The following is a 21,986-nucleotide window of genomic DNA, read 5'->3' as shown; positions in this document are numbered from 1 at the left end:
GGCCGGGCCGCTCCTGGCCGCTCGCGCCGCTCCGCCCCGCGCCGCTCCCGCTGCTGCCTCTGCCGGCGCGTAAGAGCCTCGGCTAGCTAGGGGCGGGCCGCCGCCCCAGCAGGGTGCGGGCGGGACGGGCGCGGGGGCGCGGCCTCCGTCCCCCGCCCCCATCGGTCGCGCCGCCGCCTGGCTGGCGAAGGCCCCGGCCGCAGGCCCTGGGGCCCAGAACCCAGCATTATCCTCCGCCGACACCCCAGCTCAGCCTGGCCCGCGGATGCACAGGGCACCCGACCGGGGCCGAGCCCAAGCGTCACTCAGGCCCGACGGCGCTGACGAGCGGTCGAACCCTGGCCGCGTGACCGATCCGCGGGACGCGGGGACCCCCACCACTGGGCGTCCGGCCACTTGTCCCTTCCCTTGCTTCCTTAAACTCCCCCTTAAGCAGGTTACCTCGGAGCACCCCCTGCGGGCCTAGGAGCTTCCTAGGTGGCTGAAGAGGAGGTGGTGCTTAGGAAATAATAGAGGCCCTGACCCCATAGAAAGAAAATTAACCAACGGTCTTAAATTCCTCGCAAATAAAGTTTCTGCTGTTTACTCGTAACCTCCAGCAGAGTCTAAAACGAATCTGATAAAGCAGGAAATAAAAATGTGTTCCCTCATACACCAGTTAGGATTGTAAAATGGTGCAGCTATTTTGGCAAGTGGTCTGTCAGCTCCTCAAAAAGTTTAAACCTAAGAGTGACCATTTGACCTTGCAATTCCACTCTTAGGTAAATAACCAAGAGAGGGGCTTCCCTGGTGGCGCAGCGGTTGAGAGTCCGCCTGCCGATGCAGGGGATACGGATTCGTGCCCCGGTCCGGGAAGATCCCACATGCCGCAGAGCGGCTGGGCCCGTGAGCCATGGCTGCAGAGCCTGTGCTCCGCAACGGGAGAGGCCACAACAGTGGGAGGCCTGCGTACCACAAAAAAAAAAAAAAAAAAAAAAAAAACCAAGAGAAATGAAAACACACCACTGCACAAAATGTGCACACAAATGTCAATAGCAATGTTATTCTTAATAGCCAAAGGTAGAAACCACCCTAATGTCCCTCAAGCGATGAATGGATACCTAAGTGATACCCCCTACAATGGAATAGTATTCAGCTATGAAAATGAATGAAGTACTGATACATGCTGCAACGTGGACAAACCTTGACAACATGCTAAGTGACAGCAGCCACACAAATGGCCGCATAGTGTGATTCCATTTATTCGAAATGTCCAGCACAAGCAAAAACATAGGTAGACAGAGAAAGTAGATTAATGGTTGCTTAGGGAGATGAGGGAACTGAAGTATAAAAGCTAAACATGGATTTCTTTTTGAGGTGTTGAAAGTGTTCTAAAATTGTGGTGACTGTGGCACAACTCTGAATATACTAAAAATCTTTAATTAATTGTATATTTATATGGTGAAATATGTAAAGTATAGCTCAATAAGGCTGTTAAAAAAAGAAAGAAAGCACTACCAAAGAAAAGTGCTACCTTGGGGGTCTTATTCCTCATTGTATCCCCAAGGCCTGTACTAGTGCCTAATGCAAAGTAGGTATTCAGCAAATATTTGTTGAATCTTACAAACTTTCAAAAGAAAAGGACTAAAATATATTCAAGGTCTCTTTCATACCTAATATTCTAATTCTAAAAGTTTATTAGTTAGAAAACAAAAGATCTTTCAGCTCAACGTGATTACTATTCAATTTGTAATTTTTAGAAACATCCTATTAAAGGGCCTGTGATGAACACAACAGTTTGGCTTTTACTGGGGAGGGAGGATAAGCACGTACACACACACACACACACACACACACACACACACACACACACTTTTTTATATGAGATCTATATGATGAAACTTTCAGTTTCCTTTGGTTCTCTACCTGTAGCCATTTGATTAAAATGCTGAACTTTCAACTTTATTGGTAAATAAAGTTTTATATGTTAAAAAGGATAGTGATTTTTCCATGGAAGTAACTGTTCTACTTTATCTGAGCCCCCATAAATTTTGCGGTACGCGGGCCTATCAGTGTGGCCTCTCCCGCTGCGGAGCCTCCGGACGTGCAGGCTCAGCGGCCATGGCTCATGGGCCCAGCCGCTCCGCGGCATGTGGGATCCTCCCAGACTGGGGCACAAACCCGTGTCCGCTGCATCGGAAGGCAGACTCTCAACCACTGCCCCACCAGGGAAGCCCAAGCCCCCATAAATTATAAACGACACTATCCAACTATCCAAATTCAATCCAAGCCACAATAGTTATATCATATACCAAACTTGTCCTGTCACCATAAGAAAGGGGCTACTGTTAATAAATCTGTCCTTATTAAGGTACGATATTCCACCATCTTGAATTCAAAGTGTTATACTGAGTTATATTTTGAGAGAACCACTACATTCTAAGTGTTAAAACTTTAGGCAGCCTGTTTCCTGGAATGACTTTGTGTTTAATAGCAACTTTTAACATTTGATTCTGACTACATAAAAACTATAGTCTAAGTATTATACTTTTAGAAGTTTGTAATTTCTGAAGATTCAATATGAGAATAGGTGACATTAACCTAACTATATAAGGTTATTTTTTATTTGCATTTTAAAAGATCTTAAAGGTTTGCATCTGGACATCTTACTGGGATAATTAGTAATTGTTCTGCCAACATTTTGTCCTCACCCATTCCAAGAAGGTAGCCAGGCTTCTGTACATCCTTCCCTCAAGGATTTTTTTTTTCAAGGACAGAACGCACCTTCTAAAGTCAACCAATGCTCCTGGTTCTTTGTACTGCAACCTACATCATGATAGGAGTGGGAAAGGAGACCAGACTCAGGGGGATCAATACTAGTGTGGCCAGGAAGGCTGGACCATAGGCATAGGGGCCACCTGCATCATTTGCATCTAAGGCTCAAGTGTGGCAGGGAGGCAATGGAACCAGACTTAAGAAGCTAGTTCAGCTTGGACAAATATCCATGGAGTCCATGATGGAAGCTAGAGGTCTCCCCACCCCCACCTTCATTTCAGAGTACCATTTATGCTTTCTGGATTCGTATGACTTTGGGTAGGTCCCCTATTTCCAATAATGACTGAGACTGAATTAATTCCCTGCCATTTTGTGAGATGGGGGCTCTGATTTGGTTTGATTTAAAGGAAATAAATATAACATTTCAGACAAACCAGAGTTGTGAAGATTCATATCTAGATAAATTATTGCTCTTTTCATTTTTAAAAATATCCAAAAGCCTTCTTTATTCATGACCTCATTTGATTTTCACCATCCCGTGAGAAACGCTGAGTAGTCTGGATGTTGTTTAAGGTTCTCAGCAGCCTAGGAACTGAACTTCATCATCTAATCCATTAGCCTTCATTGTGCTCCCATGGAATTCTGCTTGTGTTTTCATTAGCTGGACCAATGTGTTCCATTACTAAATCTAGCAGAGGGGAAAAAATAATCAACTCAAGTTCATATGGAAAAAAGTAAGTTAATGGGAACATTTCAGTTTTTAGCTTTTCTTTCATAATTTTTCATAGCTCTTTGGTGCTATGAACTAGTAAAATTTTCAGAAAAACTACAATAACTGTATCAAGTTTTGTTCAACTTTTGTTCAGATATAAAGTCTTAAGTCTATGGTTTTATTACACATATATTCTCACGTTTTGAGTAAACTGTTTCTATTACAATAATGAAATTAAATAGCAAAGTATTGGGTTGGCCAAAAAATTCATTCGGTTAACGAATACATCGTTCAATAAAGTTCTTGGTGAAAATGAAAAATGTTTTTTATTTTTACTTAAAACCAAGTGAACCTTTTGGCCAACCCAATATTACAAAAGTAGCAAGCATGGTGTCACAGTACATCATGACCTCCAAGCAAGTTTGATTAAAAAAAACAAAACTAAAGTCAATACTCTCTTTGGAAACTGAGTCCTCAATGATATAACACAGTTAACAAAATTGCATGGCAACTTCTAAATGCCAGTGTTCAGGTTCCAAATCCAATGACCCTTTCACATTGCAGGAAACCGAATCTGCCTAAGACAACTGCCAACACACAATGGAGGAATGCAAGGGGAGGGCAACATGGATGTCCCAGGTCTTCCAGACCTTGCTGTTATGCAAGTTGTCTCTTACCTAATGTAACGGCCTCTGGCCAATGACACTGAAAAAGAACCGTGCAGGATTTCTAATGGCACGCTAAGATTAGTAGCCACACACAAAATCACAGAGTCATTCTAATTTTTTTTATTGAAATGACAATAAAATAAAAAAAGAACAGTGACCATTTTAATCAAACTTTTACTTTACAAATATAAAAATATAACCAAAACTTCAGTTTCTTTTATACATTTTTCTATAAACTTAATGCCAGAGAAATTCTCAAAGCCAAACTATAAATGATGCTTGTACGTTATGATGTGAACACAGCAACCAAAGTTTAAGTTTTTAAATGTGTTGATCTTTCCCTTAACAGAACATAATACATTTTCTCAATTTAGCTCTAGTCTTATGATACGATCCATCACTAAAATACAAATTACATCTAAACTGGCTTAATCTAGATTTACTTAGGTTTTAGACAGTTTTTTCACAAAAACAAGCTAGATAAATATAAGCTAATATTAAAATGTGTTTTATGGCTCAAGTCAAATTACAGTATTATGATTCTCATTACATATTTAGCAAAGGCAAACTGCTTCAAATGAGTCCAGTTTAACCCAAATAATGAGTAATGTAAAACGTGTGGAATAATTATAGGAAATCAAACCTCATGCTTATATAAGCTGACTTGTATTACAGTCAAAACCCACTAAGCCTTCTCTGACAATGGGACATACAAAATTTTGCACTTTGAACCAGTCTTAGTGATGGGCACATACTGTTCCAAACACTATGAACTAGTGAAAACATCAAGTTTGAGGAACTCCAACATGGAAGAGGTACTCCAAGAATTTCATCTCAAAAAATGAAGTCATTAAAAACCTGAGAGTGTAAGAGTCGCACCATTTAAGAAAGGGAATTTTAAGCTGATTGCCTGCTGGCCTGCTGAATTTGGAGGACCTCTACCTCTCACTTCTAATTAACCATGTAAGAAAACATACTGCCTAGTTTGGGTATGTTTTATCCAAATAAAATGCTAACTTAACAGAACCCTTAAATATAAAAAACAATAACTGAACCATACAATGCTAATTACAAGGGAAGACAATGATAAAAAGTAAAAAGTCTTAACTACTGTTAAAAGTATAAATTCATACACAGAATTATCATAATGCTATTTTAAGTATTATCTACTTCTAAAAAATCACAAGTCTTCATCACATAGAAAAAAATAGATTTCACTTTTCTTCAAAGGGATGTCAATCCTAAATATGATTTAAAACATTTGAGTAAAACTTTTTAGTTTTTCCCTCAACCTACTGAATATCTTCCAATGCCATTTAGTAGTCTTATATAGAATATTCACTACTTAATTACTCAGGGAAAAGAACACAGCATATATTGTAATTATACAATGCAAAAGTGGGCTCTCATTTACAAACAAACCTGGAACATAGAAGGCATTCAAAGATATAAGTTAATCAAGAACTCATTTAAAAACTAGTATTTATTATGTAGAGAATTGGAATGCACATTTTAAGACTGTTGGTTCTTGAAGAAGTGTGATAAGAACTTACCTAACCAAAGTGTTAAACAGTACCCTTGTACCCTCTTTCTAATGGAATACATCAAATTTGAACTTCCCTAGTTCTACTATTTTCATCAGGAAATTTAACAAGAGAGCATTGGGATACAACTATAACTAACCAGTTCAAATACAAGTTTTAAAAATTTGTGTTTGTGTTATGAATTTTACCCTCAAAACCAGATCTATTATATTCCAAAGTTACTAACTCAGCCAACTTACTGTTTTTCTCACTTAAGCCCCAGGGTATGGATGACTGACTAAAGCACTTATACAACTGGGAAGTAATGCTCAAGAAAGAATTTCCAGGTCAAAGCTTAAGTTATAAAAGGACACAAGTGGCCTCGAATCAGATGACTCTTCAACTCAAACACTCCTTACTGACAGCACTTTATAAATCACACCAAGAAAAAGTCTGCCTCTCCTCACTCTCCCCAAATGGCAGGAGCTAACACACCTCCAAGTCATCACTGCAGCTTTTCACTTGGATTCCAGAAACAATCATGGAAGGTGGGCTAGATCGAGCCATCTCCATCTCTGCCTTCCCCAATCTTGTAGGATTCATCAGTGAGCTCACCAGTAAAATTACAGTTAAGTTAGAAACAAGTGAATGTAAACCAGAAAGGCAGGACTGTTACCCTTGAAGGAGGACGACTATCCACAAAACTATGGGCTTTTTCAAAGGAGAACTCTGGTCATTTTTGGTCCTGGAGACCAGTGCTCACCTACTACTAAGCATGGGCACAGTTACAGTCGCTATTAGATACGTAATTGTGTGAAGATTTGACGGGACCTCTACTAAATAAACTTGAATGTTTATAAATATAATTGCTCAATTGCTCTTGGTCTGATTTTCTCAAGTCTAAATAGGGAAGAATGTATGATGTATCTTTCACATCACCCAATATTCAGGAGAACAGCCCTGTGGTCAGTACCAGAAAGACATACAACTAACCAAAAAGTCATTTCTATCTATTAAAAACATTAACTGTGTCAATCTCTTTTAATTAGCTGCATCTTATAAGATTTCCTCTACATTAAACCTACAGTCAATCATTTGTAATAAGACATACACAATATACCATTAAGCAATAACACAACCAGCAAACTCTTTTGCCTTAAGATTTTTTTTTAATTCCATCAAATTTGATCCTAATTTAGCAGTGTTTTTAAAAGATTTTTAAATTTGGTATTTTTCTCTTAGGCTGACAAAATCTAATTCTGATTCAGATCATTCCAAAATATTTTTGAAAAGGCTTTGTGTCACTTGTTAAAACCAAATTTTCATCTCTTTCACTGTAACTTCACGTCAATTGAAATAACTTTACAATCCAAGAGTTCAAAACGTAACAGACCCACTTTTAGAAACTTCTTTCAACCTTCACAGATCACCATTTTACCACGGTTGTAAGAATAACTAAGATACATAAATGCCAACAGCACAAATGTTGGAATTTGTGCATTATGGGGGAAGGCTCTAATGAGTGCTGGATCTCTTTTTATACCAATGCCCAAAACTTTCCCCAGCCTAGTCAATTTTAATAATTTCCCGTCTGTTTAATTAGGATCTGTTGTTTGTGAAGTAAGATCTGGTGATACCGGTATAAAATGTACTAGTCAGTAATACACTGGGAGTTCTGCTGTAATACAACTCATTAAGCGTGTACAACTGGTACAGAAGTTGCACCTTGGACTCACTCAAGCAAATCTAGCTCCCAAAAGTAACAGAAGATCCTCATCACAATGATCTATAACACGGTCTTGGAGTATACCCACAAGAATGGTATCGGAGCAAGGGTCCCACAAACTTTATTGACCTAAACCTGCCATTGTCTCTTAACATTCACCTGCCTAGTGGGGGAAAAGCAATCCTTGCCTGTAAGAATTTTACAAGTTTAATGTGAAATTAAAAAACAAAACAACAAGAAAAAAACAAATAGAAAGAAGTCCACTTTCTTTAATGTTGTACAAAAAAGTATGAGTAGAACCAAAAGTAAATTAAACATTATCACATTTGCTTACACCACAATCGAGTTTTTCACATTAACTTTACTATTCAAACAACAGAAAGCAGGTGGTAATTTAGGGACTGGGGAAGAGATAAAACCAAAAGAACTTTTCTAGCATGTTTATTCTACACTGTGTATAGCTGTGCTCACAGAGACGGCTTCCCTTACTTCTCTGCTGCGCAGGAATTCAGTTGTATATAAAATTGAACCTGAATTTTAAAAAGAACAATATCTTTATTAAAAACAGTATTATTTACATAGTTTCTACCTTAGTTGATAAAGAAACTTATTTGGACATTTCAACCCTCCCCTGACATTTTGGGCATTTTCTACACAGAGACACCCTTTTCTTCCACCTGTCACATCTTACACATTAAATAACAGTATCCCTGAATACTTAAAATTTATAAAACTTTTAAGAGTGTAAATTTGATTAATTATCCACTTTCCTTGAGGGAAGGAAAAGTTTTTATACCTCATTGTATTCTGACCACTCAGCACAATTCCTGTTACCTGATAGGTAGTGTTTAAATAAATGAATAATATGACTTTTTTCATATCCCATACTTCAACGTGTAACCCATCAGCAGACCAAAGCAGAGGAGCAAAAGATGAAGTCTGATTTCTGTGCCAAAATAGAAAGACCAATTTCATACTAAACAAGCTTTCATAGAAGGCCAAAATCACTACTGAAATTGTTTTTAAACTAACATTTATTAAGCACTTACCAGGTGCCTGGCATTATTCTAAGCACTTTATATGTGTTATTTCATTTAGTCCTCACAATTCTATGAAGCTGGGACTACCATCCCCATTTACAGATCAAGAAAACAGGTAAAATAATTTGTCAAAGGTCACATTGCCAGGAGGCAATGAAGATGGAATTCAAATCCAAACCCTGACTGTAGAATGCATATTATTAACCACTATGTTATTCTGATTGACTCAAGGACCTCAACCAGTACAAGTCAATTTAAAAAACAAAACAACACACATTTTTCATCACTCCATCTGCCTTAAAAAATATATAAAAGTAAAAATAAAATTCCATGTAAAAATTCAGGACGACTTAATCCCACATGCCCCAATTTGGGCCTGAATAGATTTCCAAATTTTATCCTCATTTTTATTATACATTGCTGACTATTATTTTACCATCTCTTCTTTGAATGAAGACTTCAAAGTTAACTGTAGAGAATATCAGATTTGGGGAAGAACAGATGCACAAATACCAGAATGTCATGCTGCAACTTAGGGTCTGAGGACACAGTCATACTTAATCTTTGGCTTAATCTGCACAACACCTGAGGATCCATCTACTGTCTTAGTGTCCTTGAAGACCAAAATTTATGAAGTGTCCCTCCTCAAGTGGCTTGGATTATTTTAAATCTGGCAGTTTAGACTAATCAACCACAAAACATCCAACTTTCCATACCTGCTCAAAAGCTGGGGGAGACTAGAAATGATGGGTCCATATCCAGGTGCATTGTCATACAGTTCAAACAGTGGTGCAGCTACCAGCTTGTAATTTTTAGGGACTGCAAACAAGGCTAAAATAAGATAAAACAGTATTCATTTTCTATATTTTCTTATATAATCACTGCTTCTACTTCACTAGTAAAGTAATAACCAATTTTACATTTGAGAAACTTGTGAGGAAAAAGATAACTCCCATTAACACACTTTGGTTGTGTCTTTTAAGCAAAGTTCATAGTCACAGCTTTGAAACTGACTCTCTAAAGAGATCTATGCTGTTAACAACCAAGAGCACCTTATGAGTGCTGGCCCTGGGAGAAGGGGAAGAAGACCCCTGAGCTTCTAATTTATTTTGAATTCCATTTTAAAAGTATCCAAAAAATGAATTATTTGTTAATATGCACAACAGAGCTAAAGACTATGTTAAAAAAAAGTCAATTCATCTGTCTCCTAAAATTATCAGTTTATCACAATGTGAAAATCAATACAAGCAGCTAAACAGTTATTAAAAATACTATAATCTGGTATTTTAGGCTCTAGTTACTTACTTTTCCCTGTAACATGACTGGCAGATCCAAGAAAAACTAGGTAATTCTGTATAAAAATGGTATGTGCTTTTAGTTTAACGATAAATCGCCAAGTTCAAGGAACTTGGGAAAAACACAAATAGAAGTATCCTTGAAATTACACTGCAGAAGTTTTTAGATGGCTGCCTTCAAAAACAAAATAACTTACCCTTCTCTTGAAGCTGAACCAAAAACAACTTCTTATGTTCCTTAGGTTTTGTAATATGTGCAGGAATATATGGATACTAAAATAACAAGAAAACAGTATGTAGTTTCCAAGACATCCCTGATACCTCCCATGCCTCCACTGACCAACTTCCCCTGTTTCAGACATTAAGCTCAAATATCAGCCCTCTGAGACCAAGTTCCTCATAACCCCAACACAATATTAACAGGTATACCATGGCTTCATTTATTTCTTACATGTTTACTCCCCAATATACTGTAAACTGCTTGGAGAAGAATAATCCTTTCTAGTCTTCCCTTTACCAGGATCTGGTACCTAACAGATGTACTAATAAATAAATGCTTTAATAAATATAAAATATCAAGTAGTAAACCATTCAACTGTTCAAGACAATTAAATGTGTACACATAGGATTTATTGCTTGAGAAGTTTAAACACAATGAAGTCTGATATTGATTTTCTAATAAAAGTTGTCTTTTAAAAATATATCACTAAGTTAAATTTTCTAGAATCTTGACGTGGACATGTTTACTATATTAAAAGTTTAAATACAGCCCGTGAGGTATTTAACAGGACATTCCTCCCCACAACAGCCACAAACGCACATGGGACACATGCTGCAGGAACACCAGGTGAGCCTTCTTTGTCAGCTGGACAAAGTCAAATTGCTTGTGAAAAATGAGAAAATATTTTGAAGAATTTAAAGGGATGAAGAGAATCAGAGAGAGAAGGTTGTTACCTGAGAAAGAAGAATTTTAACACAGAGAATTTTAAAAGTCTAAGATAGAGACTTCTTTTTGTTCTACTGTGTGCGTATAATGAAAACCTCTCCTACATCTCCCCATAATACATTCAGAAAAATCTACTTTTCTTTTGGAGTACTGAAGGGCAGGGGAATTAAAAAGTGCTGAAAATAGGCGTAATGCGAAAGGAGGATAAAAACAGTGGCTGCCAAAAGGAGGTATTATCACCCCCATTTTATGTAAGGAACTTGTGCAGAGAGGCTAAGTATCTTTCCCATGATGACACAGCTAAGCAGTGATGCCAGGATTCAATTGAATCTATCCAACTCTCATCTAACTATAAAAGCCTATGTTATTTCCCACTATGCTGTCCCAATGGCACCCAACCAGTACTCTGGCTAGAATAATTATGTACCAGAGCCATCCCTAGGGTATAATGAATCAAGACAGTTATCCTAGACTTTGGAGGTACCCTACACTATCATGAAAACCAGGCACATTGGCAGCAACAAAGGGACAAAGAAGTGAGAAGAGCCTGAACAGCACAGTGAGACCTGTGGTTCACATACAACAAAAGTTTCCAAACCATGGCCAAACCAGTGACCAGCATTACCCCAATTTTCTTCTACTCGAGGCTATATGTTCCTTTTCATTTAAGCCTTTCTTTTCCGTTCCTCATCTTGGTGTTTAAGCCAACTGCACTTTATACAAAAAGACAAGGGACATGCTGTGATGCTCTTTTCCCACTGACACCTAACCAATACCCTAAATTTACTAAATAAACACACAATCCTTATGTCATATCTTATGCTAACAGAGCCAAGCTTAGGGTTCAGTGAATTAAGAGAACTGTCCTAGAACCGTGGTAGGGGAGGTGAATGAGGGTATTCAGAAAAGTAGCCTGAAAAATGTTGGTATTATTACTGAGCATTTTCCAGTTAGATCAAGGAATGTTCAAGAAACCGAAAAAAGTTTATAATAATTGTTCTATCTATCTTTGGACCAGGAACGTCACTATTTCCAGAAGAAATTATACTTTCCTAACGCCAAGACAATCCTCGGGGGGTGAGCACGAGCACCAGCTTCCACAGCGCCCGCAGCTGCACCAGAGTCAGAAAACAACAAACACAAGAGTCTTCTGCTTGGCTAATATTCTGTTCAATTCTTGACCTGGAACATCTTATCATGCAAAGAAGTTATCAAAGGCATAGAGCCTTGTCAGAAGAATTCAGGATCCAACTTACAAAGGCTTCCATTAGTCAAAGATAGGAAAATTTGAGCATTAGTAACATTATCAGTCATTACAATGGATTAAAACACATCAAATATATTGAAACCCATTAGGTCAAACGACACTTCAAAAAGGTCACCAAAAGACATGCTTTTTGTGCTTCTCATCAGTTTCTCATCCCACCTCAAATTTCAGGGAGGCTATGCTTTAAAGTGTCAAAAAGCTCCCTTGCTTGCTTCCAACGTCCCACTCTTGCTTTTCAGCCTCAAAGCATTTCCAAAGCCCTGGAAATTCTCTCAACCAGTGATAAGTCTCAACATGAAAGTGCAAGGGAGTTACTACAACCCTCATCCAATGGGGGATGGAAGTCCCTGGCCTTCCATCCTTCCAACAGACAATTCTGAGGTGCATCCCACATGGTTCCTCATGGTCCTTAGCAGGATCAATCCAGTTACCCACACCTGTAATAAGATCAATTATGTACCCTTAAAAAAAAAAAAAACTTCTGCTGCTTCTGGTCTCCCTTTCCCTGCACTCTGCTGCTTCCTGGGATCACATCCCAAACAAACTACCTGCACCCAAGTCTTTGTCTTAGTCTCTTTTTGAATAAAGTCATGACTTTGGAGGATGCTAAGAAATTAACTCATTCTTCTGAACACCGGTAAGTAGAGGAAAAGAAGCATCTATTTTTTCCTACACAAACTATACCTCAGGGTAACAAATAATTGGTAAGTTTTTCTTTACATAAGGAACACAATCCTGATGAATTAATAGATCTAGGAAACTATTACCCATGAGATACTAACATTACAAAAAGAAACAACCAGACATTAGAAAATTCCTGATGGAAGTAAACAATACCACCTGTGGTAGCCAGGCTCCAAGATCACCCTCAATGATCCCTGTCTCATGGTATCTCCTCCCACAATGTACTATGTTGGTCTGTGTGACCAATAGCATACAGCAGAAGTGATGGTATGTCACTGCGAAGATAAGGTTATAACAGACTGGGATGCCAGCTGTCTTACTTGGAGTTGCCCTATGGAGATGCTCTCACAAAAACTGAGGGAGGCCTTCAGTCAGCAGCCAACAAGGAACTGAAGCCTTCAATCCAACAGCCCAGGAGGAACTGGGGGTATGCTGACAAATACATGTGTGAGCTTGGGATCAGATAATTCAGCTTCAGTCCAGCCTTGAGATAATGCAATCCCGGCCAAGAACTTGACCATAACTTAGCTGGGTGACAGAACCACCCAGCTAAGCAGCTCCCAGATGCCTTACCCTGAGAAACTAAGATAATAAAGTCTGTTGTTTTAGGCTGCTAAGTTTTGGGAAAATACATATACAGCAATAGATAAATAATATACCACCTATGACAAGCCTTGTACCCCCTTCACAAAAAAACTGAACCCAAATCCAGTCTCGTGATATAACTAACCAATTTATATAGGACATGGAGGAGAAAGCTATGTGCTCAATAATAACAGGGGAATGCAATCAGCAATGGAAACACTAAGGACTTTAAATGGCCTGTCTCCATCAACAAATAAATTACAAGGAAAAAAAGAAAGACAGGGAGCCAACCTACAGAAGAAAAAGAGACTTAAGAGACTATCCTAGGGACTCCCCTGGTGGTGCAGTGGTTAACAATCCACCTGCCAATGCAGGTTTCGGAACACAGGTTCGAACCCTGGTCCAGGAAGATCCCACATGCTGCAGAGTAACTAAGCCTGTGCGCCACAACTACTGAAGCCAGTGCACCCTAGAGTCCGTGAGCCACAACTACCGTGTGCTACAACTACTGAAGCCCACGCGCCTAGAGCCCATGCTCCGCAACAAGAGAAGCACAATGAAGACCCAACGCAGCCAAAAATAAATAAATAAATAAATAATTTTTTTGAAAAGAGACTATCCTAATTCAAACAAATTATAAAAATAAAATTTGAAACTATCAGGGATATGTGAACAGTGACTACACATTTAATGATATTATGAAATTATTTATTTTTAGTATGATAATGGTAGTACTGTGGTTATGTTTTTAAAAAGATCCTTACTTTTTAGAGATGCACATTAAAATATTTACAACTGAAATTATATCTAGAATTTGCTCCAACATAACCCAAGATGAGGGAAGCAGGAATAGAGCAGTCAGGGGAGGGATAGGGTTGGTGAAGTCTGACCATGAGTTGTTAACTGCTGAGGGTGGATGATAGGTAATAAGGTTTGTTTACTTTTACTATTATACTTTTATATATATTTGAAATTTTCCTTTAAGAGAAAAAATGCTTGACTTCTTAAATTTAAATTAAGGAGGGAAGAAAGGAAATTTCAAGTCAAATTCTACTATGATCTTTTTAAATGGCTGGAATTAAATCAGCTTCCTACTTCCCCAAATGCCCAGAAAATGTAACTGAACACTAACCTGAGGAGGTTCAAAATTTGGTCTCCACCAGTTACCAATGCAGTCATCAATAACCCAGTCTTGCAGGACTCCATCTTGACGACCCAATATCTGTCAAAAAGAAATGATAGAGCCAGTAAACAACTAAATATACATAGCCATGAATATCCTTCTTCAGTGAAGAAAATATCTTTGGCAGCACTCCTAATGGAGACTAACGGCTAATATGCCTCCCACATGGATTTCCTTTCTATAATTTGTTTATTATTTATTATCTGTGTTACTCTGCCCAAGACAAACTATTAGTTCAAAATTTGCAGTCTAGCATCAATATAACCATGGAGGACCAACACATCTGTTCTAAAGGTGATCAATTACCTACACCAGCCAACGGCATACAAGTTTTTTCTAGAATCAACTGTAGCTTTTGTAAATCACCTATCTAACCAACCTATAGAAATAAGTGCGCAAAATTCACAATTTTCTTTTCTATAAATATGTATAACGTAAGATTAAGGTTATTTTAATCAAAGCTATATTCTATATGTTTTAATTGGTCAAAAATTCATAATGAGAAAGAATAGTTCCTTGTCCCACTTCACCATTCCGACTGGCTATAACTTTTAACTCTTAGCTGTTTTCCCCCAATATTTGCCTCTATTTTTAAAAGCATTCTTCTTGTTTTTAAATAGACAGTTTATCTCAGTTTTACATTTACAGAAAAGTTGAAAAGATTGCACAGAGACTTTCCATATATCCCATACCCGGTTTTCCCTATTTTTAACATCTTACATGAGGATAGGACATTTGCCACAACTGATGAACTAATACTGATACCTCCTTATTAACTGAAGTTTGTATTTTAATCAGATGACCTTAGTTTTTACCTAATGTCCTTTTTTCAGTTCCAGAATCCCATCTAGGATATCACATTATATTTGCATTTCTCCTCAGGCTCCTCTAGACTGTGAGTTTCTCAAACTTTCCTTATGTTTTATAACCTTGACAGTTGTGAGGAGTACAAGTTAGGTATTTTGTACAATGTCCCTCCATTAAACTGGTAGAAGTCTGTAAGTCTCCCTATTCAGGATGTAAACTTTCATGTATTCTCCCTACCTCAACTTTTTCATTGTTCAGTGTTTTCTGATTCAATCTCTACAGAGAATTAATCAGCAGCCAGTCTTTGCCTAAATGTACAGAGTGGGGAAGACGATCTAGGTATATAAATAATCCTATACAGACTGCCAGTCAATTCAGTTTTCAGTCCATGCATGCCCCCTCTTTCACTGGCACTAGGCACCTCCAATTCCTTGGCCTTTCTGGTGTTCTACAGTGCTGGGTCCTAGACTTGCCCTTCTGCTGGGCTGAGGTTTTGGCTAAGTCAGTTATGATTTGCTCATCTGCTTTCTAGCAGATGAAAGCTCATCTGCTTTCTAGCTTCTAACAGTTTTTTCTTGCTGCTATCTCATTTTGCACTCCCTCAATCCTACTGGATTTTTATCTTTCTAAAACCCCTTTACTACTTGTCGGTAGAGTTATGAGAAAAAGCTGAGGTAAGCAGGTAGGTTCAATCTACCATATGTAAATGGAAGTCCAAACACAGCACAGTATTTAAGAGTTGTAATGCATTTAAAAAATAAGAAAAAGACAAACCAATAGGTCAAAGTGGTAAAATTACAGGTGATTTTAGTTTTCTCTCTCCTACTTTCTGTATTTGCCAGGGCTGTTGTACAGAATATGTATTAGTTTTGTAACTAAGGGGGTGGGGGGATTGCATGCTAAAAAAGAAAAATATTTAATAGAAAACAGCTTACAATCTCAAAAACCTCCAACATCTATACGCATTTGGCCCCAAGTCTTTAGAGGCAGACATTAGAACAACTTCTAAGAAGTAGCACAACTTGGGCAAAGCCAAAAAGATATGGGCAAAAATGAAAACAGGTATATAACAGGAATCATTCCCTTGTCAAAATTCTATTGACACCTACTCTGGAATAAAACTACCTGCATTCAAATCTCCAGCTTCATGACATACTAGTTGTATAACATCAAGCAAGTTACTTGAACTCTCTGTGCTCTAATTTCCTTATCGGTAAAACAGAATTAATAATAGTACCCATTTCCTAGTGCTGTTATGATGAGTAAAGGAATTAGCGCATGTAAAGCACTTAAAGTGCTTAGCAGTCAGTACTCAGTAAATGTTGTTTTATTAACCATTATTGCTGTATCTACAATATCACTGTAAAATAATGTTAAGATAAAGTAAGTATAAGTTCAACTTGCAGAAAATAAACATTGTACTAATACTCTCAGGTTTAAGTTTTATTTATTGAAAACTAAATAGTTAAAATAAACTCATCCTTTTCAAGATATAAAAAAACCTGACTATGCATTAAGTTGATGGTATTTAAATGAGCATTAATGAAACCGTCAAAGTGGTTAAATAGAAAAATACCTCCGTCATTAAGCGTTTTAGTCCTTCAACTTCATCTTCTCCTGGGTTAAGCTCACCACCAGGTCTGTATAAAGGTTAAGAATTTCAGCTTTCAACTTAATACAATTTGGGGATAACAGAAAGAACCCAATATAATTATTTCTATCAAGTAACTGCATAACACATTTCAGTATCACATGATAAGGCAATCAAAGCAAACAAATGTCAAATGGAGGGGGAGAATGTGCTAGAAAACTGAATTCATAACGTTAAGTCACCAGACTAACAGTACACAAACCCTAGTTTTAAATAGACAAAATAGGTACCACAACATAAACATCACATAATTTCTGGAAACCAGTCCATCCCAATCTTTTCTCTCTGGAAGTTATCTGGTGATAATGGAGTCGAGAAACGCCCAGAGAGCAGTGGACCCACATTCTCTAGATCTGAAGAATGGGGCATTTTCCAAGATTTCCAAACTATGTATTTGGGAACTCTCTTTTTGGTACAATCTGGTCAAATAGTTGTGGACTAAACACGTATTGAGAGATTTATGAGCTTAAATGAGAAAACTAAACAATTATCTATAAAAATGTAACCCATTTTAAGAATAGGAAACACTATTCATCCTAAGCAGGAAATAATATCAATTGTTCTTAGTAATGCTACAAAGACACCTAGAAATTGAACTTAGACTCATTTGTTTCATAGGGCTCCTATCAAGCTCAGTCACTAACATCAACAATACACAGAAACATGCAGATTTGTACTTAGGCAATAAATGAGCACTACACTGGAGAAAAAAAAGCTTTTGAGTTTCTCTTTCTAAAGACTCCATTAACAGCAGTGTTTGTTGAGATAAATGACTAAAAGCTAAAACTGTATTCCAAAGCTGCAGAGAACAGCAATCCTATTAAAAGTTGTTAATTTCCAATGACACTTACAGTTTAAAGAAAGTTGTTCCCAGCTGTAGCAGTAACACATGGGGTAGCCGGTGCTCATGGACAATCAAAACCCCTTCTACAGTCCTCCTCATGCCAATTTTATCAAATTCCTCCCTCATGCGCTGAAATCTGGCTGCAACGGAGCTGTCCTTCTCATAGAGGGGCTCTTTTGTACCAAAAGTGTAATTGGTAAGAGGGTACCTGTGATCCAAAGACAAACATCAGAGAACTGTAGAACATAATTTACCAGGACAGATACCAATCACATATAAGGAAACCATGGTAAAAAGCTTATATATTACACTCAGAGACAATAGGATATGTCCAAAGTTAAACAACTAGTTAATAAGACAGTGGAGACTAGAATCTAGCTCTTTGGACTCTAAGGCCAGAGTTTTCATTAGATCAAGCTGCTACTTCATACTTGAACTTCCAAGCACAGATGACAGTATCCTTAAAGCCCTTAAATGCTTAGAGGAGTGGCTATCTGAATAACTGGTAATCCTCTGGTTTTAGATCATAGATGCTACACTAACACTGCCAACCTGGCTAATGCGCCCTTGGGTTCCTCTACTAATCTAATCATAAATTCTATTAACTATGGGTGCTAATGGCTAATCTCTTTTTTTCTACAAGCTGAGCCACCACTTTCCATCATCTCCTCAGTTATTTTCTATCTCTCCCAGTCAAGTATCTTGAGACTTTTCTCATACCTTTCTTCTTCAGATGAACTTTTCTTTCCCTTCTAAGCCTTATAGCCTTTTGCATTTATTCTATTCAGTATCCTTATTCTTCCTTTCCCCTCATTTGAATCTTTTGCCCACTAGATGTAATCTGAATAGTCTCTCCTCCTTTATCAATAATTCAAAATACGACTTATATTGAAGACAGTTTTCTTCTTGCCTAGTAAGATTTTTTCCTTAAAGATAGTTTAAAAACTCATATTTGTATTTCATCACAGGTACTACCTTGTAACCCCTCAATCATAAGACTTACAATAAGAAGTAAGCATTTGATTAAGAATGCTTTGGCCACACCTGTCTGTCCCCAATGCATTTAGTCTACCAAAACACCTTGCATTAGAAATCAACAACCGCATAACTAATCCACTTAGTTATTCTTGAAAGGGGAACAAATCAAGGTTGCCAAAACTTAAAAAATTACTTTAATCCCAGAAGCCAAATTCTAGGCATAAATGAAGCAGCTCTAAAATAACTAAAATGAACTATTTCCAAGATGCTTTAAAGATTTTAAGAATTTCCCCAGTAGACTCAATGCTAAATCTAACATCTTCATCACTAGCAGCAGCAATCCCACACAGCACTGTGTGCCCTGCAATTAAAAAAAAATGCTTTATATATATTAACATTTAGTTCTCACAACCTGAGTTAGAAAGAATTAAAGACAGCTATAACACATCTCTACTGTAAAAGCCAGCTCTCCCATCAAGAGATGCCATCAAGATGAAATGTAAGAATTTTCAGCTATGAAATGAGAATGCCAGCCCAGACGAATCTGTAGTATTCCCATCATACTGTGAGCTTTGTAAAGAAGGGACTACACGTTACTTCCTCACCACTGTATACCCAGTATTATTCCCGGTGCCGACTACAAAGTAAGCATTCATGCAATATCTCATACAATACTTCCTAATAAAATATATTGGAGAGAGAACTTGTTTTCAATTCAGACCATTACTCACCCACATGAACTGAGTTCACAACACAATCATTTCTGAATATGTGTTTATATAGGAGAGGAAAAGTACTGCAAATCCATTAACCCATAACTTCAATGGAGCAAACATTAAAACATTTTCACCGTTAGTTCCATATGATGGCTTGATGCAAATTGATCCAATAATCAAGGTAAATCAAGGGAAAATTGTGAGTCCTAATTCTAATTACCAGTGAAAGTAATCCAAAAGCTGTGCTTTCCATCAAAAACTCTAGAAACAATAAATGCTGGAGAGGGTGTGGAGAAAAGAAAACCCTCTTGCACTGCTGGTGGGAATGTAAAATGATACAGCCACTATGGAGAACAGTATGGCGGTTCCTTAAAAAACTACAACTAGAACTACCATATGACCCAGCAATCCCACTACTGGGCATATACCCTGAGAAAACCATAATTCAAAAAGACTCATGTACCAAAATGTTTCTTGCAGCTCTATTTACGATAGCCAGGACATGGAAGCAACCTAAGTGTCCATCAACAGATGAATGGATAAGGAAGATGTGGCACATATATACAATGGAATATTACTCAGCCATAAAAAGAAATGAAACTGAGTCATTTATAATGAGGTGGATAGACCTGGAATCTGCCATACAGAGTGAAGTAAGTCAGAAGGATAAAAACAAATACCGTATGCTAACACATATACATGGAATCTAAAAAAAAAAAAAAAAAATGTCATGAAGAGATTAGTGGTAGGATGGGAATAAAACACAGACCTACTAGAGCATGGACTTGAGGATATGGGGAGGGGGAAGGGTAAGCTGTGACGATGTGAGAGAGTGGCAGGGACATATACACACTACCAAATGTAAATTAGATAGCTAGTGGGAAGCTGCAGCATAGCACAGGGAGTTCACCTCTGTGCTTTGTGACCACCTAGAGGGGTGGGATAGGGAGGGTGGGAGGGAGGGTGACACAAGAGGGAAGAGTTATGGGAACATATGTATATGTATAACTGATTCACTTTGTTGTAAAGGAGAAACTAACACACTATTGTAAAACAGTTATACTCAAATAAAGATGTTAAAAAAAAAAAAAAAAGCTGTGCTTTCACATTTTTTAAAGAACATTTACCCTTTCCCATTTCATGGGAATATTATGAGGATTTTTCTAAAGACATCATAGGAAATTAAAATGCTATTATGTTAGTGTAATAGCTAAAGATATTAACTTGTATACTATCTACTAGTTCCAGATTTCATAAACCCAACATTTTTATTTCCTAAATTTCCAGTACCTGCTTTGTCAAATAAAACAACAATAACCATCTTTTCAATTTTAAATCGCTTTTGAGGAAAGACAGTTCATTTATTTGAATATAAAATAGAGAAATTCCTAAAGTGTCCTACCAAAACACCAGTATCAGTAAATCCTTGCACCCTTTAAATACTGACCAGCATAAACTGGCCGTTTTCTTCCATTAGGGTCAGCACCACGGTGCCTCACAAACTTTCATAAGTGATTAAAAAAAAAGCACACTGATAATTTCTTGAGCAAGACACAGCCCGAATGTCAATTCCCTGTCACAGCGAGGTTACTTTTGAGAGTGGCTTCGAAATGCAATGGCTTTAAGAGCTTAAACAGAAAGATGCTGAAAATAAACACAGCCCGCAATGGGATCTCTGGAGCTACATTTTGGTCCTCGCCACGGTCTGAAAGCCCAAACACAATGAAAGCACCAGCCCCCTCTCAAGCTGGGCCCTCCTGGGCGCTTGGATGCTGTCGCTGCGGCAGGGAAGACACGTGAACGCATAGGGGGAAGCCAGATAGTCCTGAGCAGACGAATAAAATGTGTATTCAGGAGCTGAAACGCAATAAAGCAACAGAGGAAAAAAACTAAACCTGAGCGTTATAGCTAGATCTCGAAAGCTTACTATTAGAGCAAAGCGAAAACTGCAAAAGCGATGCTACATTATACCACTCATGCCAAATAAAAACACACAAAACGATGCCATACACGCGATGTTGAAGGATAAACACCACGGTTTGCGGCCGCTTATCTCCGGGGAGGTAAGGAAAGAATGAATTTAGAGCAAACAGGGTTTTCCTACAATGACTGAATGCAGGGGCATGGGAACAAGCCATCTTTCCAGAAAGGGAAAACCCTCTCAACTAGGACTCTAGCCCCGTGGTGCTGGAGGTCGAAGAAGCGGAGTCCCCCGATGGCGCGCCAGAAGGAGAGGACTGGAGTCTTTAGGGGCGCTCACGACGAAGGGGATGCCGACAGGACAGCGCGCGAGGGCCAGGCCGCACTTACAGGTTGATGGTGCGCTCCAGGGTGAGGGGCTTAGTCTGCTGGATGTACTTGTTGCCGAACTGGTTGACCCCGCGGGGCCAGCCGGTCTGCGAGCGATTGGGCGGCACCACGGACATGCTGGCGAGCTCGGGCACTAGTGGCGAGGGGAAAAGGAGAGGCAGGGAGACGTTCCGTGTGCGGGTAGCCGTTATCTGCGTCCCACTCAGCAGCCACCACCCGCCATTAACAAGAAACCGCCCGAGGAGGCGTACTCACGCCGGAAGTGCAACCGGAGCCTCTGGCGGCAGGAAGTAGAGA

General features: G+C 38.4%; 1 protein-coding gene across 1 annotated transcript; it reads right to left on the bottom strand.

The window, feature by feature from the left end:
- Positions 1-4,232: 4,232 nt before the first annotated feature.
- On the bottom strand, positions 4,233-21,968 carry NUDT21 (nudix hydrolase 21). The gene is made up of 7 exons (XM_059045714.2): positions 21,690-21,968; positions 17,693-17,893; positions 16,767-16,830; positions 14,333-14,422; positions 9,916-9,991; positions 9,140-9,254; positions 4,233-7,913 (listed from the first exon to the last, which is right to left on the bottom strand). The coding sequence occupies exons 1-7, from the start codon at positions 21,803-21,805 to the stop codon at positions 7,892-7,894; spliced, it is 684 nt and encodes a 227-aa protein (XP_058901697.1). The 5' UTR covers positions 21,806-21,968; the 3' UTR covers positions 4,233-7,891.
- Between the last annotated feature and the right edge of the window lie 18 nt (positions 21,969-21,986).

This window comes from Kogia breviceps, chromosome 18, assembly GCF_026419965.1.
Source record: "Kogia breviceps isolate mKogBre1 chromosome 18, mKogBre1 haplotype 1, whole genome shotgun sequence".
Classification (NCBI taxonomy): domain Eukaryota; kingdom Metazoa; phylum Chordata; class Mammalia; order Artiodactyla; family Physeteridae; genus Kogia; species Kogia breviceps.
Note: the sequence above shows the minus strand (reverse complement) of the source record. Positions and strands in the feature narration are given on the sequence as shown.

What these genes read in the sequence shown, in the direction of transcription:
- NUDT21 (XM_059045714.2), bottom strand. Translation starts at nt 21,805, where the DNA reads ATGTCCGTGGTGCCGCCCAATCGCTCGCAGACCGGCTGGCCCCGCGGG. An exon ending in CTGGAGCGCACCATCAACCT is followed by an intron (nt 17,894 to 21,689) that starts GTAAGTGCGGCC and finishes TTTGGATCACAG; the next exon opens with GTACCCTCTTACCAATTACA. An exon ending in CTCCCCCAGCTTTTGAGCAG is followed by an intron (nt 7,914 to 9,139) that starts GTATGGAAAGTT and finishes TTTAAAATTCAG; the next exon opens with GTTCAATTTTATATACAACT.